Below are 25,923 nucleotides of genomic sequence, written 5' to 3'. Positions count from 1 at the left end.
GAGAGTCCCAATTTTGATGGATGCAAAGAGGCCCACTCCAAGACACATCATTATTAAAAGGCCAAAGTTAAAGATAAACAGAGAACTCTTAAAAGCAAGAGAAAAGAAGTTAGTTACCAGAAGGTTACCAAGTGGGAGAGAATGGGTGAAGAAGAGATGAGGGGATTAAGAAGTACAAATAGGTAGTTACAGAATAGCCATGGGGATATAAAGTACGGTATAGGAAATGGAGTAGCCAAAGAACTTATACAAATCATCAATGGACATGAACAATGGTAGAGGGACTGCGTGAGGGAGTAGCGAGTACAGGGTGGAGGGGAGCGAAGGCAGAAAAATAAGGACAACTATAATAGCATAATCAATAAAATATAATTTAAGAAAAAGAAAGTAGAAGGTATGGTAATAAAGGGCAATGGTGATAATTACAGTTGACCCTTAAATAATACAGGTATGAACTACACAGGCCACCTACATTTTGAATTTTTCAAATAAATATTATAACCAGCCCTCTGTGTCCCCTGATCTCACTTCCATCGATTAAACCAACTGCAGCTGAAAACAGTATTTTCAATCAATTGTTGGGAATCTGTGAAGGCAAATGGCCAACTACATGCATTGTTCTATACCATTTTATATCAATGACTGAGCATCTGGGATGTTGGTATTTGTGGGGATCCGAGAAGCAATCTAACAAGTATAATCAGGGTGACTAATTAAGTTTTTGGAGAGTTAAAAGTTATATGCAGATTTTTTGACTAAGAGGGTTGTTGCCCCTACCCCCTGCATTGGTCAAGGATCAACTTGTTTTCAAAATTTTTCCAAATTATATGATATAAATGTGAAAAAGGTACAGAATTTTTTAAAAAGAAAACTAAAAAGTAAATATATCGAAATGTTAAGATGATTCCTAATTGTGGAATTATGGATTACCACTTGTTTGCTTTCTATTTTTTTCTACTTTTTAGTGTTTTCAAGTCTTCTCTACTTATAGCATGTATTAGTTTTACAATCAAGAAAAAAAACTTACTTAAAAAATTACAGGTTAGGTGAAACTGGCTGTGTACAATAATTATTTGTCCTCTCCTCTAACAGATAATCAAGAGCTAACAAAAGTACACTGTAGTTTTATTAAGAAAGTTCTAAGAATAACATTTTGCCCCTAAAATTCTGTGGTTCAAAGTTGAAATAAAGGTCAAAATGTATCAAAATCAACCTCTCTGGTGTTCCTATGCTAGGAGATGCATTCATATATTAGCTCAATTGATCACTATAAGTCTACTAACTTATATATCATTATATTATCACCTAGGAAATAAAACATTGAGAATTGTCTCTAAAATATTCGAAGTTTGCAGGGTTCTACTAATGAACTTTAACGTACTGAATCACATGCAGAAAAGGACTGTGGAAGAACACATCTATGCCTAGTACTACAAATGTTACAGTTCTCCAGCAGAAGTTTCTGTGTCTTTACATCGAGTCTCAAGCACATAAGAGGTGTGTCCATTTACAAAGGGACAGAATAAAAGTATAGTAAACATTTTTGTTAGCACACTTCTAGCTAAAATTTCCATTTTCCGAACAGTAGTACAATGAATAATTCTCAAGGTCATGAATCTCAACTGTTAAGGGGGAAAAAAACCCAAGACGTTTACTCTCTAGAACTACACCTCAGAACAGCAAGTTTTCTCCACCACCCACCAGTTAACAGGATTACTCTGATAACTCTTATAACAATTCTCGGCGTCGGTTTAACAGACGTGACAATAACCCTGGGCGAGACCGGTAAGTGTAAGCCATACTGTGTGATTCGGTATAGGGAGCAATCCCATAAGGAAGGAACATGGAAAATAAACTGGAGAAAGAAAAAAGACTTTTTATGATCATAAAGGAGAAACGACTTGTGAGTACCTACAATGAAAAAGAAGTCAGCTTTCCTTACTCAGGCCGAACCTTCTCTAACTCGCTACAGTACAGCCGGAGAGGCACGGAACCACTTTCACTTCCTGGATCACTTCTTCCGGGTTAGCACTTGATTTCCCGGCTCCACCTCTGTCTGGACACCTCTCCGGAGTAGTACTTGGGCTTGCGTTAGAACAATGAGGTAACAGAGGAGACAAAAGAGGAAAATGACAGCGACAAAGAAAAAAAATAACAAAGCCAGAAAAGTTCCCCTGAAGCAACCATGAGGCGTACTCCCCCAGAACAGGAGGTCAGGGCGTGGGTTGCGTTTTGACGGGCGCCAGAGGGGGCGTGGAGGGGCGGGGGTTCGAGGTAGTGGGCTAGGAGAGCAGAAATTACGGGAAGTCCCAGTATCGTCCGCCCAGGAATCCTGGGAGTTGTAGTTTATTTCCTGACAGCCCCCCGCTCCCATCCTTTGGGCCAAAGGTGGAGGTTTGGTTTTCAGGTTCAGGCAAACCCATGAGAGAGATTTTCTACAGTTTATTTCTTATTTTTTTCTTAAATGTCAGAGTTCTCAGTCAGACTTGAAAACACTTTAAAACAAGTCCTTGGCAACTTCCAAATTATTCTTGGTGACCTTGCTATCCCTCTGGCCATAATCTTGGGACCAGAAGGGTATATAATCTACAGTTCTGATGAAGAGATCAAGATTTACAATATACAGATGTAGAGTTACAAGAATTTCCTTATATATGGAACCAGTAAAGTAGTGATTTCTTAATTTCTTTTATGAGGATCCCCCTTTTCAGCATTCAAAAATTTAGGGGATTCTGCATGTTAATAGCTGTACTTTCAGCTTCCATTGCCTGAAAAAATACCTAATGACTAAATGAGTGTATAAATTTGTATTTTTAAAAATCATAATGGGATCCAAAGTATAAACTATATAAATACCCACACATTAGTGATTTAAAGATGCTGCATGCACATACAGAATTTAGGGGCTCAACTTAGGTTCATAGCTTGTAAATAACCAATTAAGTAAGGAATTTAAAAATTCAAATAATTCCAGGGGAATGCAAACATATTACCTTACTTTAAATATTCCAATGGCAGACCACCTTTAGCAACCACATTTACAAGTCATCTGACCTGTGTGCCTCAATATTTCTTCCTAATAAGCAGAGGCAAAAAGAATCCCATATTACCAACTTCCCAGAATATTTTCATAGGGTATGACTGTACATACAAGAAGGAGAATTGGCCATAAAAATGAATATCTTTATTACCTACTTAAAATTATCTACTTCTATCTACTCGTTGCATACTATTCTACATAATTTAAACCTATTAATTCATGTGATCCTTACAATAACCTTAGAATACCCATTTTTCATAAGTGAAAACTAAGGTACAGAGACCATTAGTAACAACTTTCCCAAGGTAAAAAAACTAGTAGTAAGTGATAGAGCAGACTTTCAATCAAGGTAATCGATTTGTCTTAATGATCTGTGACTCCTAAGCTCCCTTCTCAAAAAAAAAAAAAGGAAAAGGCCCTGGCTGGTGTGGCTCAGTGGATTGAGTGCCAGCCTGCGAACCAAAGGGTCGGGTTTGATTCCCAGTCAGGGCACACACCTGGATTACACCACGTATCCACTGGGGAGGTGCACGGGAGGCAACCAATCAATACTTCTGACCTTTTCTTTCTCCCTCCCTTTCTCTTGAAACATAAATAAGTAAAATCTTTTTTGGTTATTTTTTAAAGATTTTATTTATTTATTTTTACAGAGGGGAAGGGAGGGAGAAAGAGAGGGAGAGAAACATCAACATGCATGTACCCTGACTGGGAATCGAACCTGCTACACTTTGGTTCGTTGCCTCTCGTGTGCCCCCTACTGGGGACCTCACCTGAAACCCAGGCATGTGCCCGACTGGGAATTGAACCTACAACCCTTTTGTTTGCAGGCCAGCACTCAATCCACTGAGCCACACCAAGACAGGATGGTTAAATAAAACCTTTTTTTTCCCTTTTTTTTTAAAGATTTTATTTATTTATTTTTAGAGAGGGAAGGGAGGGAGAAAGAGAGAGAGAGAAACATCAATGTGCGGTTGCTGGGGGTCATGGCCTGCAACCCAGGCATGTACCCTGACTGGGAATCGAACCTGCTACACTTTTGGTTCGCAGCCTGCACTCAATCCACTGAGGTACGCCAGCCAGGAAATAAAACCTTTTTAACAAAAAGAAAGAAAATATTCAGAAAATATTGAACACCAGTTATGTGCTCATTACTATTCTAGACATGAGAATTTAGCAATGAGTAGAAAAGACAAAAATCTTTGTCCACATGGCACTCATGTTCCAATAGGAAACAAATTCCAAAAGACTGTACAAGTCATTCTCCGAAATTACACAACAAAACCCTTTATTTCTTTATTTTGATGTATGTAGATATACAAACTATTGTATATAAAACTTTATTCTCCTTACTGCTATGGACTGAACTGTGACCTACCCCCACCCCACCTCCAAATTCAATATATTGAAACTAACTTCATTGTGACTGTACTGGATATAGGGCTTTTAAGGAGGTGACTAAGGTTAAATGAGGTCATAAAGGTGGACCCCTGATCTGATAGGATTAATACGCTTATAAGAAGAGACACAAGAGCTTTTTTGATCAGTCTCTGTTCTCTCCCCAACCCCAGCCAAACACAAACAGGTCATGTAAACACACAGCAAGATGTCAACTAACTACAGACTAAGAGAAGAGGCTTCAGAATGAAAGCCTCTATACCTTGCCAGCCCTGGCTGGTATAGCTCAGTGTATTGAGTGCTGCTGTGAACTGAAAGGTCGCTGGTTCAATCCCTTTTCAGGGCACATGCCTGGGTTGTGGGCAGGTCCCAGTTTGGGGGTGTGCAAGAGGCAACTGATTGATGTTTCTGTCACACATCAATGTTTCTCTCCCTCTCTTTCTCCTTCCTTTCTCCTCTCTGAAAATAAATAAATAAAATCTTAAAAAAAAGAAAGAAAGAAACATACATTGTCAGCACCTTGATCTTGGATTTTCTAGCCTCCCAAACTGTGAGAAATAAATTTCTGTTGTTTGAGCTACCCAATATATGATATTTTGTTATGGCAGCCCAAGAAAACTAAAACACATATATAAAAATGTATTGAGATAATGAAACTTTATGAACTGTATGTTATTCCTTAATTTTAAAAAATCCCTTAAGACATTTATGTTTGGTACTATAAATACTGCTTCCTCCTCCATGTTTTAAGAAAGAAACTAATGTGATATATTTATTAATATGCAAAGATAGCCACAACATATTAAGTGAAAGAGGATGTTAAAAAACTCAGCAAACTATTCCATTTTAAAAGCCGTATGTAATGCATATATATTTAAAAGTCTGGTTGAATTATAGGTAATATTTATTTTTCTCCTTATAGTATTCTGGATTTCCTGAAGTTTTGTAATGAGTATTATTGTGAACAAGAAAGCTATAAAAGAAAATTTATGGTTTGAAAAAGACTTATGAAAGTTATTATTGAATCACTTTATGAAGTTAAATAACTTATTCTAGCTCTTTTTGCCTCATCTACTACTGCAAGGATGAAGACCACCCTCAGCAATCAGACTGTCAACATTCCAGGAAATGTTGACGTCACTCTGAAGGGATGCACAGTTATTGTGAAGGGCCCCGGAGGCACCCTGCAGGACTTCAATTATATCAGTGTAGAACTGAGTCTCCTAGGAAAGAAAAAGAAGAGGTTCTGGGATGACAAATGGTGGGGAAATAGAAAGGAACTGGTTGCTATTCAAACTATCTGCAGTCATGCACAGAACATGATCAATGGTGTTACACTGGGCTTCTGTTACAAGATGAGGTCTGTGAACACTCACTTCCCCACCAATGTTGTTCTTCAGGAGAATGGTTCCCTTGTTGAAATCAGAGATTTCCTGAGTGAAAAAATACATCTGCAGGGTTTGGATGAGGCCAGGCATTGCTAGTTCAGTATCTCAAGCCCAGAAAGATCAGTTGATTCCTCAAGGAAATGACAATGAACTTGTATCAAATTGAGCTGTTTTGATTGGACAAGCCACAGCAGTTAAAAACAGGATAGCAGAAAATTTTTGGATGTTATCTATGTATCTGAAAAAGAAATAGTGCAGCAGGCTGATAAATAAGATCTAAGTTGTCCAGCTATAGAAACATTAAGATGCCAACTGGTTCCTCATATATATCTTTATTTTTTTATCCTCAGCCAAGGACATGCTTATTGATTTTGGAGGGCAAGGGAGGGAGAAAGAAGGAAAAGAAACATTGACATGAGAGGAAAACATTGATTTATTGCCTTTCACACATGCTCCCACCAGGAAAATAACATGCAGCCTAGGCATGTGCCCTTACGGGGAATTGAACTCTTGACCTTTTGTTTGCAGGACAACACCTAGTCAACAGAGTCACACTGGCCAGGACTATTTGTGATATTTTAAAGATGCAATAAAAGCCATGTATTGATTTGGGACTTTTTTCTTTTTTTAAAATACATTTTATTGATTATGCTATTACAGTTGTCCCATTTCCCCCTTCACTCCCCTCCACCCTGTACACTCTCTCCCACTCACATTCCCCCCCTTTAGTTCATGTCCATGTGTCATACTTATAAGTTCTTTAGCTTCTACATTTCTCATACTATTCTTACCCTCCCCCTATCTATTTTCAACCTACAATCTATGCTACTTATTCTCTGTACCTTTTCTCCCTCTCTCCTCCTCCCACACCCCTGTTGCTAACCCTCAATGTGATCTCTATTTTTGTGGTTCTGTTCCTGTTCTAGTTGTTTGCTTAGTTTCTTTTGTTTTTGCTTTAGGTGTGGTTGTTAATAATTGTGAGTTTACTGTCCTTTTACTATACATGTTTCTTATCTTCTTTTTCTTAGATAAGTCCCTTTAACATTTCATAAAATAAGGGCTTGGTGGTGATGAACTCCTTTAACTTGATCTTATCTGAGAAGCACTTTATCTGCCCTCCCATTCTAAATGAAAGCTTTGCTGGATAGAGCAATCTGGGATATAGGTCCTTGTCTTTCATGCCTTGGAATACTTCTGTCCAGCCCCTTCTTGCCTGCAAGGTCTCTTTTGAGAAACCAGCTGACAGTCTGATGGGAACTCCTTTGTAGATTACTGACCCCTTATCTCTTGCTGCTTCTAAGATTCTCTCCTTATCTTTAATCTTGTGTAATGTAATTATGATGTGCCTTGGTGTGTTCCTCCTTGGGTCCAACTTCTTTGGGACTCTCTGAGCTTCCTGGACTTCCTGGAAGTCTATTTCCTTTGCCAGGATGAGGAAGTTCTCCTTTCTTACTTGTTCAAATACATTTTCAATCTGTTGCACTTCCTTTTCCCCTTCTGGTGCCCCTATAATTTGGATGTTGGAATGTTTAAAGATGTCCTGGAGGTTCCTAGACCTCATTTTTTTTTAAAATTCTTGTTTCTTCATTCTTTTCTGGTTGGATATTTCTTTCTTCCTTCTGGTCCACGCCATTGATTTGAGTCCCAATTTCCTTCCCATCACTATTGGTTTCCTGTACATTTTCCTTTATTTCAGTTAGCATAGCCTTCATTTTTTCATCTAATTTGCGACAAAATACAACCAATTATGTGAGTATCCTGATTACCAGTGTTTTAAATTGTGCATCTGATAGGTTGGCTATCTCTTCATCGCTTAGTTGTATTTTTTCTGGAGCTTTGATCTGTTCTTTCATTTGGGTTGTTTTTTTTTTTTTGTCTGGACACACCTGTTATGTAGTAAGGGGTGGAGCCTTAGGGGTGGAGCTTTCATCAGGGTGGGGTAAGCCACGTTGATGCGTTGTGAAGCTGTGTGTAGGGAAGGGGTCCAAGAGGGAACAATGGCACTTGCTCTGCTCACTGCTGGATTTCAGTCAATTCCCCTGCTACCCACAATCAAAATGGGCCCTTCTGTTGCTGATTCCTGGGTGGGTGGGTTTGTGAATGTTCTAGGACCCTGTGGGTCTCTCCAATGAATACTCTTGTGAGGCTGGGAGTATCTCCTGCTGCTGCTTCAACCCCCTCAGGTGTTTTCAATCAGAGGTTTGAGGCTTTATTTCCCCACTGGAACCCTGGGTTGTGCTGTATGTTCCTCCTGATTCATCTGAGTGGGAACGTGGGACCACTTGCTCCACCAGTCGCTGCCTCGCCAGATCCACTAGCTGCTGCCTTGCCCACCCTGCTCCACAATCCACCACCTTGCTGGGTCTGCCAGTCACCACCTTGCCCATTCCGGCCCTTCAGCCACCACCCTGAAGCGAGTCCTCTCTGCCCCACTACCTGTCTCCACCCCTCCTACTGGTCAGGATGAATGTTTCTTCCTTAACTCCTTGGTTGTTGGACTTCCTTATGGTTTGATTTTCTGTCAGTTCTGGTTGTTTTTTGTTTCTAAATTGTTGTTGTCCTTCTTTTGGTTGTGCAAGGAGGCATAGTGTGTCTACCTACACCTCCATCTTGGCTGGAAGTCCCAAATAATTTACTTTGGTTCTAAATTGTACATTTTCAAACCTTTATTTCAATAATTTTATTTTCTATCTTTTCCTCCTTCAAATGTCCTTCATAAGTAGTTTTCAAATAACCATTATGAGCATTAAAGTTTAAAAATTTTTTCTTTTATAAAGTGTTTTCCAATTTAGATTCAAAGTGGTCTAAATTGAGGAATACAATGTAATCTATACTGTATGTATGTGTGTGTATATATACGAGGGGTGACCCAAAAACTCCCCAGAATTTATTTATAAAAATTGTGTATTCTTACATGTTTAAACTTTAGTCACGTCCAAAGTACACTCCATTGGATGCAATACACTTATGAAGACATTTTTTTCTATTGCTCAGAACAGTTTTTGAACTCATTGATTTTGATGCCTTTTAGTGCCTCTACCATTTTTTTGTTTTACCTCTTCCACATTGGCAGGCTATTTCCCTTTGAGGACTTTTTTCATTGGGGAAGCACACACACAAACTAACAAAAACATCTCTCCAGCAGAGATCAGGTGAATAGGGAGGGTGGAGCATGGAGGTCATGCCTATTTTTGATTAAAAACTGCTTAATACTCAGTGCAGTGTGGGCAGGTGCACTTGTAAGTCAGTCATCATGAAATGGGCAAATGTGCTAAAGATTCTTCAGAAAAACTTCACTGTAGCCAAACCCAGCCTCTCACAAGAATGACAGCTAGTACATTGATAAAGATGGGTTCCTAGAACTCTCACCTCTACCATCTCAAACAAGGCTAGAGAAAAAAATTCAAATACGCTGCAACCTGGCTCTAATTACAGACCATTTAATGCAATTATCCATCAATTATGCTGTAGTCTCCCAACTATGTACAATATCCAAAACATGTATAAATAAGCTTGTGTACCTAATATTTTCATATTGTTACAGAGCAGAACAAGGGGGGCCTGGACAATATACTATTATTTAAAAGGCCCCCAGGTCCGTCATGTCCGCCGCCCGAGGAAAGATGTCTCTCAATGCCAGAGATTCGTGAAAAGGAAAGGAAATGTTTATTTAATGCTATACAAACTTCAAGTAGTGACCTAATGTCTTTATCAAAAATCCCAAAGTCCCTTAAAACACCCACAAACACAGTCCTTCCTTCCTTCCCCCTTTGCCCAGTCCAGAGTACCGTATCTCAGGGAAGGAAAACGAAGTCCATGGCTCAGACAGTCCTCTGGTTCTTAGTTAGTCCTCCTTCTCGACTGGGAGACCTCCCTGGGTTCCCGGCACCCTCTGCTGAGTCACCGGGATCTCTGCTAAAACCAGGTGGTGGTTCCCCCTTCTAAAGCTGTGGGGGTCCCCGCTCTGTCCAGGCTTCATGGTTCTCTCTCTCTGGGATGCAGGAGTCTCCACTCCGTCAAAGCCGCGTGGTTCTCTCTCTTATGGCTGTGGGAAGGGAGAGTCCTCACTCTGCCAAAGCCGCGTGGTTCTTTTTTTAATGGCCGCCAAGCCCGGGTTTTAAATCCCCGCGGCCAGTCTTCCTCTGCAGCCTCATTTCCGACTCCTCCCACACTCGGCTTCACTTGCCAGAACTCATATCCTTCCAGCTTTACTGGGCTGCCATCTTGAGTCTGGGCAGGTGTGGCCTCATGTCCTGGAGCCAATCTTCTCCAAGCTCCCACTCAGGCGCTGTAGCTTGGGGGGATCTGCCCCAGTCACGTGTTGGTGGGGAAGTTACTTCCATTCCCCTGGCTCAGAGATGATCACAGCTATTTAACATATCTAAGTGACCAGCCAAAGGCTATAGATATGTTAAATGACCACGCCAGAAGGTAGCTGCAAGGCTGTTGCTATGCAAAGCAGCTCTCAATGGCCCTGCTCCATTTGTCCCTTCCCCCAACCCACACTCTGAGGGGGGGGGGGTTGGAGACATCTTAAAATCTCCTGGACACCTTAAGTTCTGGACCCCATTTCAAATGCCCATTTGGGGTCCCCCCTCTTGGCTGTACCCTGTAACAATATTTCTTTTTAAAACATTCATTTTTACAGAGAGGGGGAAGGAGGGGTACAGAGAGGGAGAGAAACATTCACGTGAAAGAGAAACATCAATCCATTGCCTCTCACACACTCCCAACCAGGAATGGAACCTGCAACCGAGGGATGTACCCTGGCCGGAATCGAACCAGCAAACTTTTGCTTTGCAGGACAATGCGTAACCAAGTGAGCCACACTGGTCAGAACTACGTATTTCTTAATATTAAACCTACATTGTATGTATGTAAACATACATTGTATGTATGACTATTATTGTCAACTACGCATATCCATATCTTTCTACACTCACATATGTTATGTCACTATTTTACCTTTTCTGCTTTGTTTTTGCTTTGGGATATTCTACCTTCTATGTATGATAGAAAGTGTCCCAGAGTTGGAAGATCCTGGGTTTGAATCTTGTTTCCTTATTATATGTCTTGTGTAAAGGTGAACCATCTGACGAAACAGGGCAGGTAGACTTGGGGAATCAGTGGCCCCATAAAACCACCATAATTCTCACTGACAGTGTTAGGTGTTCTAAACTGCAGGGAATGCTCTTTTACTGAGACATTTCAAATGTCCTTTTACATCAGCTTATGTCAAGGTCTGCCTAACGACCTCACATACATGGTGAATACATCGTTGGTCTCCACAACTTCGTCCTACATCAAGCATTTACTTTGAGTTCCAGCACTGTTTTAAGTTTGAGTGGAGAGAAATCCAAAGTCTAACTCTGATGTAACTAACACTATCTTGGGCCACGACACTAACAATGAGCGCACAACAGAGGCGATTTATGAGTGGCTAGGTGCATGAACCCCTCTCAGAGTTAAGGTTCTGAAGACAAGAGCGCCCATCTGTCAACTCTTTGCCTGCAACACTGTCCTCCTGACCTCACCAGCTCCCCGTAGGCCCTGGCAGCCGGGTGCCTCGCGCAAGCGCACACCGCCCAGCTCCAGGCGGGGCAGGCCCTGGCTGCCATCTTGCTACGCGGTGGGGCAGCCGCTGCTGGCCCCAAGCCGGGGCAGGAGCTGAGGGTGTTTTGCTCAGACCTTGTCCGTTTTTCCATTCCCAGCGCTGCGCACAAGTCCTGCTGAATCTGCCTACCCCAAACTCCAGGCCAATGAACTGACCCATCGCTCCCACGGGACTTTTGGCAGCAGTTCGTCCTGGTGCCCACCCCCCCACGGAACAGAGCGCCCAGTCACCCAGCCTCCTCGTCCTCCCAGCAATGCCGAACGTGCAGCTGCCTCCGAAAGAGAGCAACCTCTTCAAACGCCTTTTGGTGAGTGGGGGGTGGGGGGGGGCGTGCGGGCCGTGCTTCCGCTCCCCGGGAGTCCGGGGCTTGGTTCAGCGAATGGTCAAGCGGCGGCGCCTGCACTGACGGGCCCCCCAATTCTGTCCTTTGTTTGCGTTGGAGCCCACAAGACCTGACTACCCGCCTTTCGCGGCCCGCCAGACCGCCTGCGTCCCCAGCCACCCGGGCCTCCACTGCGCGCCTCCTTCCTCTGCGGCTGCTCGCCTGGGTCCCGCAGCGCTCCTTCCAGAAACTTCACGTCGCCCTCCGCTGTTACTCCGGGCGAGGGCGCCTTCGCCAAGTAGTGGTACCCGTGCCCTCTGCGGAGCCTTGCGGCCAGACCCGCAACCTCCTTCTGCCCTCCCCAGTTGGTTTCTTTTGCCAGGTTCTCTTCGGAGTGGTGTACATTTCCTGCTTTGTGTTTGATCTGTTGAACAGTGTGCCCCAAAACCCCTTAAAAGCTGGAGCGATCCTGTGGTGGAGCGGTGCTCGGATGTATATACTGGCCAGGGCAAAATTAGGGAGCGCTGGGAGTTCAAGCTCTTTGCTGGGGGAGACTTAGCCTGTTTTTGATGTACTTCCTTAGGGAAGTGAAAAGGTGACATGAACAGCATTTCTGAATTACGAAGGTGAACATGATTCCGATTGCTTTTAATTCACACAGTCCGGGCTTTGAGAAAGTGGTTAAATGCTTTGCGAACTGGCTGGTGTTGCACCTGAGGGACGCGTTTACTCTTTGAGCAGTAACCTGAATAGTGGCCCGTAGCGGTGACCACTGGCCCTCCTAGAAGTGTTTTCTGTAGGTTGAGGGCCAGCGTCCCGGGTGCCTTCAAGGTTTTCCAGGGGTTCCTGTTATTCCCGAGAGGAGAGGCAGCATGCCTTTAACTTTCTCAATATATTATAATACACTGGGGACTATGGCTTTTAAAATAATATTGTAAATACCTGTTTTTTTCCTAGTTTGTCTTTTTATCTGAACATAAGTGTTTAGATTTTAAGGGTGAATTTATTATTGAGAGCTTGTGTTATGTAACTTAGCTATTGCTTACCTTTACTAAAATCACCGAGTTTAGAATGTTATAAGTATTATCAGTGGCAGATGAAAATTCCTAGTAGCTGTTCAGTTTCTAGCCAATAGAAACTTCACACTTAGTACTCAGAATGTTAAAAAAGATACAATACATGATAGATGGGATAAAAACTTTGTCTTAATTTTAAATGGTGTTAGTGTTGACAAATATTGAGCAAATAATGAGCAAATAATGAGCAAATAATGAGGCAAGTGTAAAAGCAAAAAATTGTAATTAATGCATTGTGGCAGATTGTTCGCTCGGCTTTGTAGTATACTTTTTAAAAAAAGTTTAATTTTTTTTTCCTCACACATTTATGTTTTTCACAGTATGGAATTGGGGAAGTGCACTTTTCAGGTGGATTTTTTTAATTTTTAATTTTTAGGGAATCTGAAATATGTTAATGAAAAATCATCTATAATTTTTTGTTAGTTAGACTTCAGGACATTTGACATTATACCTAAAAGATGACAGAACACTTACTTTCTCAATATGTGGATACTTGTAGTTCAGATCATGTTATCAGCAGAATAACAAAAAACAATTTCATGATTTATTATGCTCTAGTTACAGAAAAGTTAAAGCTGATGCTGAGTTAACGTTATCCTCAGATAAATTGAGAAATGCTAAACATTTTCTTATCTGGGTATGTAATGTTTATTATAAGGTTATATGACTTTAGGAGGGTACTGCAAAAGTGAATGCTTTCATCATCTCACAATTACAATAAATGTGGGTAAATTTTGCTACAACAAATTCTATGGCAAATTGAAGTCTCTGTAGTATAATTATTATTAAGTTTGGTTGCTGGACCAAAGTGTTTTTTCAACAACAGTAAATTTTTATTAATTATCAGTGTATATAAACACACTCATACAAATTCACCAGCTAGCTTATCACATGGTCTGCGTAGCTTATGCCTTCCTACCTTATTACCCAAATTGGCTGTTGGGATTACATTTTGTTGAATATTCGAGCTCTACTTCATACTCTCTTTTGCGGTTGAGAAAATCAAATCCAGGAATGGTAAATGACTAAGTGGCTAAGGTTCCCTGGTTAGTAGCAAAGTTGAAAACTAGAATCTGTCTTTTGTTCTAAGTATGTATTCCTGACTGAACCTAAGACTTTTCTTTAACTTGAGTACTTGAGACAGACTACCTTGGTTTGAATTGTGGCTTTGACACTAGCCATGAAAACTCAATAACTGTGTACCTCAGCTGCTCCATCTAAGATGGAGATAAACATGCATCTCATAGGCTTTCCTGAGATTTAAAAAAAGATTAAATCAGAACAGTGCCTGGCACATAGTAAATGGTTCCAATAAATGTTAACTATTATTTTTACTGTTACTGGTAGTATGACGATTATTACTTTCAAGGCCACTTGGCAAATCAAGAGGAAAAAACACACTTCTTTTTGTCTTCCCCAGTAGTTCCTTCTGCGTCTTTTTTGTTCTTGTCATTTGCCAGGTGAATTCCTATAGTCAAACTCAGATATGTTTTAATTTTTACTTTAAAATATCTTTGGAATAGTAATGTATTTGCATGGTTCAAAATTCAGGTTTCTGTCCTATTCTTTTCTCCCAACAATGAAATTTCTTTTCCCAGAGGCAATCAAGAAGTCTTAATATAAACATTTTTTTTCTATTAACACTTTTTAAATTCTCTTCTCCACATTCCACTCCTGCTGCAAGGATTAAGCATTCTTCCTCCTTTGCTGGTACTGTTTTTCTTTGAACTTAGTAGGCTGTTTTATTGAGCAATGCTTATTTGTCTAGAACTTGAGGATGCAGGAGTGTTTAAAATAGGCAAGATCCCTGTTCTCAAGGAGCTTACAATATGGTAATAATAAGATACTAAATAAGTAATCACCTAAATAGAAATTTCAGGAGTTGATAGTGCTGTGTAGAAAGTAAAGTAATATGATAGAGAATGTTTGTTGGCGGGGCGGGGGTGGGGGGGCTAGGAGGCTGTCAATATTAGCTAGAGTGGTCAGGTAGGTGATCTGTGACACTGAGATCATAAGGAACTAGCCCCAGGAATATCTGAGGGAGAATATTTCAGGTAGAAGGAACACAAGTGCAGAGGTCCTAAAGTGAGAATAAGCTGGGCATATAAGTAGTAGAAAGAATAACCATAACAACAAATTAACAGAAACCAAATTGCCCTGACAGATAATGCATTGATTGCTCCATCTCTTGGTAAATATGGCATCACCTGCGTGGAGGATCAGATTCATGAGATACATACTGTTGGAAAATGCTTCAAAGAAGCAAACCACTTCCGGTGGCCCTTCAAATTGTCTTTTCCATGAGATGGAATGAAGAAACAGACCACCCATTTTACAGAAGGTAGATAGATATGTTGGTAACAGGGAAGACCAGATCAACAGGCTTATTAGAAGGACGAACTAAGGTTCTACCATGGTTATTTTTGTTATCTGGTCTATTAATAAATAGTGACTGTTTTAAAACTGGGAGAAAACCAACCATAACAACATAAGCGAGAATGCAAGTGAAAGGAGAGAAGGTGTTCTCATAATCACTGGTTGTAGAGGACAGTCACTGATTGCTTAGCCTGGCTGGTGGAATTTAGGAATAAAGAGGTTGCTTATAGTTGTATTAGACAAGTGATGGAAAGACCATGATCTTTGGAGTCACACCAGAGTTTGCAGCTAAGCTGAGTCACTCACAAACACATTTATGAACATCTTCCACATCTGTACGGTGGCGGTAATGACATGTAGTATAAAGGATTAATATGAGTTGTAACAAGTTCTGTAGAGACACATAATAAGTTGCTTAATAAAGGGCAGTATTTTGTGTATTTCTTGGTTCCATTCTTGAAGTAGCAAAAGCTTTTAATAAAGTTTCTGGTATTTTTCTTTGTTGTTATATATGTTTTTGTTTTTGGACTTTGAATTTTAAAAAGCTATAGCATTGTTGATTGACAATTAAATTCCCTGTTTCTTAGGTGTCTTTTTTCTCTATCAATTTGATATGAATTAACATAAAACTTTTCCATCACGTGTTTCTAGACCTCATTTTGGATCTTGAATTTAAAATTTATATTATGCAATGAAAAGTTGCTGCATGTATATTCATTTTATAAAATAATTTTTGTTCATATTTCTTTACAGAAATGTTATGAACAGAAGCAATACAAAAATGGCCTCAAGTTTTGCAAGATGATTCTTTCGAATCCAAAATTTGCTGAACATGGAGGTATTGTCTTACCTGTGAGAAACTGCTTTGGGGAAGTCTAATTCTAAAATCAGATAGATAGGATTCCTAACAGTGAAAGAAGAATACTTCCCAGATTCCATGGCCTTGCAGCTCTCTACTAGAGTATATAAATATTTAACAGTCTTAGTTATGTCTCATACCAGTTTTATTCTAGGTTACTTTACTTCTATTATGTTTATATATGTATAGTCTTTATTATTAGATGGGAAGTGGTTGGTTGGTCAATTGCAGATCAGTTGGAATATATACCAGTATTTTCATGACCTGATTTCATCTATTACTTTGACTAGAAGTTTATTCTTTGATTTTCTATGTATAAAATTAGGACAATATTTGCAATACAGAAGTAGTATAAAGATACAGTCAAATGTATTTTGTCCTTTGGTAGACATCTTTTATATATTTACTGATCTTTATATATAAATATGACACTATTGATTTATTATTAGATTGTTTATCTTGAGAGTTTTTTTAGTACTGGTATTAATAAGTCTATATTTGCTTGTCTTACTCTTTTTCACTGGTGACCACTGTTTGTTAAAAGGATGGATCAGGTTAGATATGCAAATTACAATCCTATAGCAAAGCATAGCTAACTGGAATCTCTGATTACTAGACTTGGGTAATTCTTGAGACTATTTTATTGGGAAAATAGGCTGACCTGGCTCAGCTTTCTAACAATGTTCTTTGAAGGAAATGGAAAGAACTCTTGATTTCATAAATTTTAGAAATTTAAAGCTTGTTTTCAAGCTTTTTCACTGTGGAACCATTATCTAAATGGAAGCATATGGGGGAGTTCTTTATGTATCAACAGATAAAAGAAATGTTTGGTTATAGGGGTTTGGATTGTTGTATCACCATGTTCTGGAAACCAGAATCCACAGAGATCAATTTGAAAACAATTGTTCATGTCTAATTCCCTTGTGGATTATTTCTTGTGGATCATTCACAGTTACTTCATTGTAAACCATTTTTCATTAACTACCTTAAACATTTTCTTGGGTTGCCACTCCTGTAGTCTGAGTGTTGTATCCCTGAAATGCAAAATTATGTTAATTAGCCTAATTAGGATTAATTGAAATACATTTTCCAAAAATGTAGTCTGTTCCAATGTTGAGTAAGGTTATTTTTAAATTGTGTGTGTCTCTTTGTTAAGGTAGATTGTTTTGTGGGGTGTAAATCAGATTGGAGTCTTGATTAGAGTTGATCTCAGGTGAAAGGTGTGGACTAATGGAGTGGATTTAACTCAACATGGTTCAGGTGCCTGCCCTGTTACCTTTTCTCAGAAGAGTAATCTCAGCCTCCTTTAAAAAGAATCTTCATTAGAGTGGAAAGCATTGTAGCAACTTAGTCTCATGCTAAGGAATTTTAGGAAAGGACTTGGGCTAAACTTTAAGCAAATATTAAAATGTAGTTTCTGGAGAGAAGCTATAACTATGGGATTAAAAAGGTTAATATTGTAAGGATGGCAGATCTCAAAGGTTAAAGTAGTGCTAAGATAATTTGAAACATTTGTGTGTAAATAGAAGTTAAAAATATTTTTCAGAGACTTTGGCTATGAAAGGCTTAACATTGAACTGTTTAGGAAAAAAAGAAGAAGCATATGAATTTGTTCGTAAAGGACTTCGTAATGATGTCAAGAGTCATGTCTGTATCCTTTTGCAGTGGTTGAATAGTTTAATTTCATATGTGTATTTTTCATTTACTAGTTTTTTTTAATTCAAATTTTAAAAACTTTACTATGAAAACATTAAAGCCTATATAGAAGAGAATTTAATGAACTCTGTGTATTGATTACTTAGTTTCAGTAATTATTAACATTTTGTAGTATTGGTTTAATCTGTGCCCTATGCCTCATTTTCTGTTTATTGGAATATTTTAAAGAGAATCTCTATATAGTATATACAGTATTTACTCCAGTTGTGCTTAGTGTGAGAGAAAAGTAATCCTCACCTGAAGATATGTTTTCATTGATTGGTGGGGGGATATGGGGGAGGGAGAGAATGAGAGAGAAAGAGAAAGAAACATCAGTGGGAGAGAGTGAGAGAGAGACATTGATTGGTTGCCTCTCATACACATCCCCCACCCCCCAATCAGGGATTAAACCTGCAACCAACGTATGTGCCCTGACCAGGGATTGAACCAGCAACCTTTTTGGTATATGAGACATCACTCCAACCAATTGCACCACTCAACCAGGGTAAGAAGAGTAACTTTGATAATTATATGTGACTTGAAACCCATTGTTTCTCCTATGCTTCCATAGGAGTGATACCATAAACAGAGTGATACTTTCCCATCATTTTAAATTACGTATCTGTATAGTAAACTTGTGTAGTAAAATTTGTATTTTTTAAACTTTTGTTTAGAAATTTAAGAAGGAAATTTAGAAGAAATTTGCTTTAAAACATTTTATTTAGTATTAAGTATGGTATTGTATTGGTTCTGAAGCTTGTTTCAGTTGCCCAGGGACATAGCTATTTTCACCAATAGTCATAATTGTATTTTCCTATGTCTATTGTCCCAGCTTATAAAAAAACAAAAATGCTTTTTAAAATGATCTTCATTTCTGTTTTGCTTATGTATATGTTTATTCATAACCTTTTTATATATTGTCCTGTTTCTTAAATTTTTTACACTTAATTTATCTATTTGTGGGCCAGTATTGAATATCAATAGTCTTAGTAGTATTCTCACATATTTAGCTTAGAGTTCTTTCAAAATACTAAGTACTTATTTCTTTATCCCAGTGCTTACTCCTGAGTAAAGAGAGTGCATGTAATTATGACAGGATTTTTGGCTCGAAGAAATGCTAAGAATTTCATTACAATAAATAAAAATTTAATCTTGTTGGTTTTTAATGTTACTAGTGAATTAACTAATGACTAATGTTTTAGAATTGACTGAATATAAACTTGTTTTAAAAGATAATTGCACCCTGGCTGGTGTGGCTTAGTGAACTGAGTGCTGGCCTGAGAACCAAAAGGTTGTCTGATTCCCAATCAGGGCACATACCTGGGTTGTGGCCCAGGCCCCCAGTTGGGGGCTTGCAGGAGGCAACTGACCAATGTATCTTTCACACATCAGTGCTTCTCTCTTTCTCTTTCTCCCTCCCTTCTCATTTTTCTAAATAAATGAATAAAATCTTTTTAAAAATTACAATTTTTGTATATGTTTTGTTTCAGTACATAGGAAATGAACATTGGGGTACTTGGGTAGGAGAGTGAGGGGTAGAAGGTAGGGAATGTGAAGAATTTTACCAAGAATTTTCTAAGGTTATTTTAAAAATATTATGGAAAATTTCAAACATGTACACAAATAGAACAGTGAACCCTCATGTGCCCAGAACCTGGCTTCAATAATTTTAATAGTTGTCAGTCAAAGTTGATCTCATTTTATCTTTTACCACTTGCTTACTGTCCCCTTCCCTCTGATCCTAGATCATCCTGAAGTAAATTTCAGACAAAATACTATTTTATTAAAGTAAACTTTATATTAGGTAGATACGCAGCATAGTATTTTCTAGTACCTGTGAATGCTTGTATTTCCTTAACTTAATAGGTTGGCATGTATATGGACTCTTGCAGCGTTCTGATAAGAAATATGATGAAGCTATTAAGTGTTACCGAAATGCCCTCAAATTAGATAAAGATAATCTGCAAATTTTGAGGGATCTCTCTCTGTTGCAGATCCAAATGAGAGACCTTGAAGGTTACCGAGTAAGTACTTTAGTGTTAAGTGTACACATTTTTACAATAGATATAATTTAAAAGCATGTGATCATGAAGATTTGATTGTTCATGATAGTCTGTAGAAGGGGACAGTCACTTGGGACCTTCTCCCAGTTATAGTTGTAAAACTGCCTACTTGATCATCAAAAAAGGATAACTTTATTCATTTAATGCTTTTTACAACATTAGGCTATCTCCTGTGTGCAAATGCTATACCAGATTCTTTGTGGGTTTGACATTTATAAATTTGGTAAACAACTTTTATATTTGAAATCTAAAAGTAAAGATTAATTAGCTTTTCTTATTAATGTGAGGATTGCCATACCTCAGTCTATCTATAGTCCAGATCTCTTCAAACTGGCATCTTGAACTCTGCCGGGCATCTCTGTGTATCCTAAATTCATTATGTTCAAAATGGAATTCTTTTATTTTCTTATATGAAGGAGGCCACCAACCAACTCAACTCTTAACAGTTCTCCTTAAATAATTCTTCTTTCATTTACTTTTTACTTTTGTCCTCTATTGCCATGTAAGTCTTTATACCCTATGCCTAGATTTTTACAGAAGTTTTAAGAGTTTTGCTGAGCTTAATAATAATAAACATTTTTCAAGGTTGTGTAGTTTTTCTTTAGCATTGTTTAGCAACTTGGGTATGGTGAGAGTTAAAATCAGTTATATTTATGTATGAGACAAAGAAATTAAGGATACTGGCAAGAGAGTGGTTCCTAAGAAGGAGGGTGAAATAAATGAAGATAAAAGAACCAGTGGTTAGAAGTGAAGGACCTAAGGAACTAGAGTTACTGGTGGTGTCCTCTTAAGAACAAAGGTAGGAATGTCACTAAGAGAGTGTTGACAGCATAGGCACTATGGCCAGAGTGTGAGATATTTGAATTCATGGTTTCTGGGCAAATAAGGCCTAGGATAGTGATTTTCTACCTTTATCATCTCATGGCACACATAAATGAATTACTAAAATTCTGTGGCTCACCAAAAAATATACTTTTTGCTGATCTGACAAAAAGATAGATATAATTTTGATTAATACACCAAAAAAATGGTAATCACCTACTCTTTTTGCTCTGAAGTGACTTTTTAAAAAGGCAGGTGCCTGTACTTACATATAACAATTTCTGGTAGCAAGAATTACCAGTTAGATGCAACTTTATTATGCATCGTGACCAATAAGATGCAACTCTATTTTATTACCTATATATTTATGGTTTAAGACAGAGTTCACACTGGTTGGCTATTGTTGTGTTGATTGTTGTCACTTTTTTATTTGACAACCTAAGGCAGCGATTTTCAGCCTTTTTTTCATCTCATGACACACAGAAACTAATTATAACATTCTGTGGCACACCAAAAAATGTATTTTTTGCTGATCTGACCAAAAAAATAGGTGTAAGTTTTATTCGTTCACACTGGATAGCTATTTTTGTTTTGGCTGTTCTCATTTTTTGTTTGTGTTTTTTAAAATATATTTTATTGATTATGCTATTACAGTTGTCCCATTTCCCCCCTTCATTCCCCTTCACCTTGCACACCCTCCCACCCACATTCCCCCCCTTTAGTTCATGTTCATGTGTCATAAGTTCTCTAGCTTCTACATTGCCTATACTATTCTTACCTTCCCCCTGTCTATTTTCTACCTACCATCTATGCTACTTATTCTCTGTACTTTTTCCCCCTCTCTCTTCCTCCTACTCCCCTATTGCTAACCCTCCATGTGATCTCCATTTCTGTGGTTCTGTTCCTGTTCTACTTGTTTGCTTAGTTTGTTTTTGTTTTAGATTGTTTTTCATAATTGTGAGTTTGCTATCATTTTACTACACATGTTTTTTATCTTCTTTTTCTTAGATAAGTCCCTTTAACATTTCATATAATAAGGGCTTGGTGATGATGAACTCTTTTAACTTGACCTTATCTGAGAAGCACTTGAACTCTTTTTAACTTGACCTTATCTGAGAAGCACTTTATCTGCCCTCCCATTCTAAATGAAAGCTTTGCTGGATAGAGCAATCTTGGATGTAGGTCCTTGCCTTGTATGACTTGGAATACTTCTGTCCAGCCCCTTCTTGCCTGCAAGGTCTCTTTTGAGAAACCAGCTGACAGTCTGATGGGAACTCCTTTGTAGGTTACTGTCCCCTTATCTCTTGCTGCTTCTAGGATTCTCTCCTTCATTTTTACCTTGGCTAATGTAATTACGATGTGCCTTGGTGTGTTCCTCCTTGGGTCCAACTTCTTTGGGACTCTCTGAGCTTCCTGGACTTTGTGGAAGTCTATTTCCTTTGCCAGATTGGGGAAGTTCTTTATTATTTGTTCAAATAACTTTTCAATCTGTTGCACTTCCCCTTCCGGTATCCCTATAATTCAGATGTTGGAACGTTTCGAGATGTCCTGGGGGTTCCTAAGCCTCTCCTCATTTTTTTGAATTCTTGTTTCTTCATTCTTTTCTGATTATATTGTTTTCTACCTTCTGGTCCACTCCATTGATGTGAGACCCAGCTTTCTTTCCATCACTATTGGTTCCCTGTGTATTTTTCTTCATTTCACTTATTGTAGCCTTCATTTTTTCATCTAATTGGCGACCAAAGTCAACCAATTCTGTGAGCATCCTGATCACCAGTGTTTTGAACTGTGCATCTGATAGGTTGGCTATCTCTCAGTTGCTTAAAAGTATTGGTTCTGGGGCTTTCATGTGTTCTTCTGTTTGAGCCATCTTTTTTTTTTTTTTTTTTTGGTCGCATCTGTTATGTATGAGGGGTGGAGCCTTAGGTGTTCACCAGGGCGGGGCAGTCCAGTTGCTGGGTTGTGACGCTGTATGTGGGGGCAAGGTCCAAGAGGGAACAATGGCGCTTCCTCCACTCTCCATGGGACTTCAGCCCCTTCCACCATTTCCTCCAAGCAAACTGACCTTTCTGGTGCTAATTCCTGTGTGGGTGGGCTTGTTCACCCCGTGGGACTTTCCAGCGACCTCTCCTGTGAGGCTGGGGGTCTCTCCCTGCACGTCAACCCCCACAGGTGTTTTCAATCGGTGCCCTGAGGCTCTATTTCCCGGAGCTGGGACCCTGGGACTGCCTGGTTAGCCAGCTGCCTTGTGCACAGTGTCTTGCTTCACAACTGCCGCCTTGCTGGGTCTGCTCATTACCACCCCTCGGCCGGGGTCTGCCAGCCACTGCTTGCCTGCCCAGGGTCCGCCTGCTGCAGTCTTGTGTGCCCGGGCTGCCTTAGCTGGTCTCAACACTTTGTTCCGAGACCTTTCTCCGCGCTGCTGACTCCGCCCTTCCTACTAGTCTGGATGAACATGTCTGTTTTAACTCCTTGGTTGTCCACTTCCATATAGTTCAATTTTCTGTCAGTTGTGGTTGTTATTCTGTTTCTAAATTGTTGTGTCTGTCTTGGTTGTACAAGGAAGCACAGTGTGTCTACCTACGTCTCCATCTTTGCTGGAAGTCGTTCTGTTGTCATTTTTTATTTGACAGAATAAGGGAAAAGAGGTTGGTGCACCTGACTAAATAGTTAGGTATTGCATGTTTTAAAACTTCTTGTGGCACACTAGCTGAAAACTGCTGGTCTAGGATGTGGTTGTGTGAGCGGGTTTCTGAAAAGGTGTGGAGGAGCTCGTTAAAGATGAGGCAATCTCAGGTCTAAGAAGATAGGTTGTTGGTTGGGTGATCTGTAATGCTTAGGATGATGGTAGGATTTGGCAGAGTGAGGAAAACTGATTCAGACTTTAATAAAAGAGTAGAGTGACAGGAGCAACAATAAAAATAAGGAATGAGAGTGCTAATAGCTCTCATTCCTTAGCTCTATTAGGTGTATGAAATTAATATGCCTAAAAGGAACTAGACACACATGAAAGTCGTGGAGTGATACTCAGTTGTTTTGTCAAAGATATCTTTTTTTAAAAAAAAAATCTGATCATATACTGTGGATGGTACCCATTCTAACAACAGAGTCATGGAAGCTAAACACTACATTTTCAAAATTCCGTTGCTGTTGGTGTTCTTCATGAAATCCTGTTCCTCCAAGCAGTTGCATGTGCCTAAAACTTGGAGGCAATATGAGCAACAAAGAAGTGAGGCCTGTGTAGGCAGGTTGGATTTTTCTGCTAGTGAAAAGATCTTGATTATTCTAGGGCAGCATTGTGGAACTTCTGGTGTTTTCTTCATAATGTCATAGATACTGACCTGTCTTAAAGTGGCAGCAGTGGTGTTTCTGCTTGCAAAGTCCTGTCAGATGTCTGAGATTTCCCCCTGGCTGTGTCCATCCTGTCTCTGGGGCTTGCTGTAACAGTGCAAGTCCTTTATAGTTTCATATAATAATTCTATAAACAGCAAAATTTAGTTCAGTAAAAAACTATCTTTGCCTTCTAAGATGTGTAATTACCAAAAGAAATTCTATTATGTAAAGGTAATTTTATAAGTTAGCCCAAAAACATGGGTACCAAGGACAGCTTTTTTTGTGACAGCCTTACAATGAGCATTATGGGGTATTTTACAACTTAAGTAATTTAGATAAACTCAAAAAGTTTATCTAAAAGTTTATCTAAAAGTTTTAGATAAACTCAAAAAGTAATAAAGTATATTGTGGAACTTATATTTGTTAATTGAATTCATTAGAAAGGAATTAAAGGTATTACTTTAATAAATATTTTAAAGAAAGTTAAAAAAGTAAAAAAGACAATTATTTTATTTATTTTTTAAGGAGACAAGATATCAGCTTCTTCAGTTACGCCCAACTCAGCGTGCTTCCTGGATTGGATATGCTATTGCTTACCATTTGCTGAAAGATTATGATATGGCACTAAAACTACTGGAAGAATTTAGACAAACTCAGCAAGTAAGGAATTAATTTTAACATTTTTCCTACCTTCACAAATAAAATAGCTGATTTCAGTATTGCCTCTGTTACAGAATAGACTCGTGATGGGAGATAAGATACTGTTACTGAATGGACCCCCTTTCCCCCAGGGTCCCTCTGTACTAGATTCATCTTGCCCGCCGTCCTTAGGAATTATGGCTCTCAGTGCCAGAGTTTGGTGAAAATGCCCGAGTTTTGGTTAAAAGTTATACAGGTTTCGAGTAATAACTTAATGTATTTGTTAAAATCCCAAAGTCCCTTAAGAACACCCACAAACACATACAGTCCGTCCTTCCCTCCTTTGCCTAGTCAGGCCAGTCGGGGGTACCATAGCTCAGGAAGAAAAAAATAGAAGTCCATGGCTCGGCTAGCTCCCACTTCTTCCCAGTAATCTGTGCTCGGCTGGCTGGCCTCCCATGGTTCCCAGGACCATCAACTATGTCGCTTTCTTTCTCCAGTTCTTAATCCAAACCCACATGGCACCATCTCATGGCCCACCAGCAAGAGTTCTTTCACCCCTTTCCTTCCCACATTGTCTCTCCTGCGTTCTTCTGAACTGCTAAGAGAGAGCTCTGCATGTCTTCTACATCTTGCTTTCCTGCTTCCTAAGCTGTGTGGTAAAGGTAGCCCCCACGCTGCCCCCAAAACTGCGTGGTCAGCCCCCACAAAGCCACATGGTTCCTCCCCATGTGGCTACTGTGTCTGGGCTTAAATCCCTGTCCAAATCTTCCCCTGCAACCCCATTTCTAACTCCTCCCACAATTGATTATACCTGCTAACACTCCTGTATTTTTCCATCCTTTCTGGGCTGCCATATTAAGTCCAGGCAGGCGTGGCCCCCTTGCATTGGACTAACCATCTCCAAGCTCTCATGCAAGTGCTGTAACCAGGGATAACTGCCTCCCAGCTACTTGATGGGCCCAAGTCAGTCTCATCCCCCTGGCTCAAAGCCTGGCCACAGCTACTTAACATGTCTATGAAGCTAGCCAACTGTTATAAATATGCAAAATAACCATTTTTGCATATCAGCTATGAAGCTGGCCAGCTGCTAATATGCAGATTAACTCAATGGCTCTGCTCCATGTGTCTTATCCTTCAGTTCATACTTACGGGGGTGAGGGCATCCTATATTTTTATATTTACTGGACACCCTGAGTTCTAGACCCTATTACAAATCCCTCTTGAGCTGCACTGTTACACTCCCACCCCCAAATGTGAATTAAAGTCTTTGAGACCTATGGAAAAACTTGAAAAAAATT

The 25,923-nt window shown here is 39.4% G+C and overlaps 2 protein-coding genes and 1 pseudogene across 8 annotated transcripts in view; 2 read left to right on the top strand and 1 right to left on the bottom strand.

The window, feature by feature from the left end:
- MTRF1 (mitochondrial translation release factor 1) overlaps nt 1-2,218 on the bottom strand; it is a 53,105-nt gene extending 50,887 nt beyond the window's left edge. For 3 of the 5 annotated variants that reach the window (XM_045839224.1, XM_045839222.1, XM_045839226.1), the window contains exon 1: nt 1,916-2,218. The gene's annotated coding sequence lies outside the window, so the exon portion shown is untranslated. Of the gene's footprint in view, nt 1-1,911 lie in introns of all 5 variants that reach the window. The other 2 variants (XM_045839223.1, XM_045839225.1) reach the window with 2 other exon arrangements.
- A 3,272-nt stretch (nt 2,219-5,490) lies between these two features.
- LOC123818904 lies at nt 5,491-6,096 on the top strand (annotated as a pseudogene).
- A 5,036-nt stretch (nt 6,097-11,132) lies between these two features.
- Nucleotides 11,133-25,923, top strand: part of NAA16 (N-alpha-acetyltransferase 16, NatA auxiliary subunit) — a 77,898-nt gene continuing 63,107 nt past the window's right edge. Inside the window, exons 1-5 of one of the 3 annotated variants that reach the window (XM_045839204.1) lie at nt 11,134-11,744; nt 15,965-16,049; nt 17,617-17,721; nt 19,632-19,789; nt 24,509-24,643. In XM_045839204.1, coding sequence (XP_045695160.1) covers nt 11,691-11,744; nt 15,965-16,049; nt 17,617-17,721; nt 19,632-19,789; nt 24,509-24,643 — 537 coding nt within the window. In that variant the 5' untranslated portion in view covers nt 11,134-11,690. Of the gene's footprint in view, nt 11,745-15,964; nt 16,050-17,616; nt 17,722-19,631; nt 19,790-24,508; nt 24,644-25,923 lie in introns of all 3 variants that reach the window. The other 2 variants (XM_045839205.1, XM_045839206.1) reach the window with 2 other exon arrangements.

The sequence above is a fragment of the Phyllostomus hastatus genome, unplaced genomic scaffold (genome assembly GCF_019186645.2).
Source record: "Phyllostomus hastatus isolate PE091 unplaced genomic scaffold, TTU_PhHast_1.1 phas_contig_29, whole genome shotgun sequence".
Lineage (NCBI taxonomy): Eukaryota > Metazoa > Chordata > Mammalia > Chiroptera > Phyllostomidae > Phyllostomus > Phyllostomus hastatus.
Note: the sequence above shows the minus strand (reverse complement) of the source record. Positions and strands in the feature narration are given on the sequence as shown.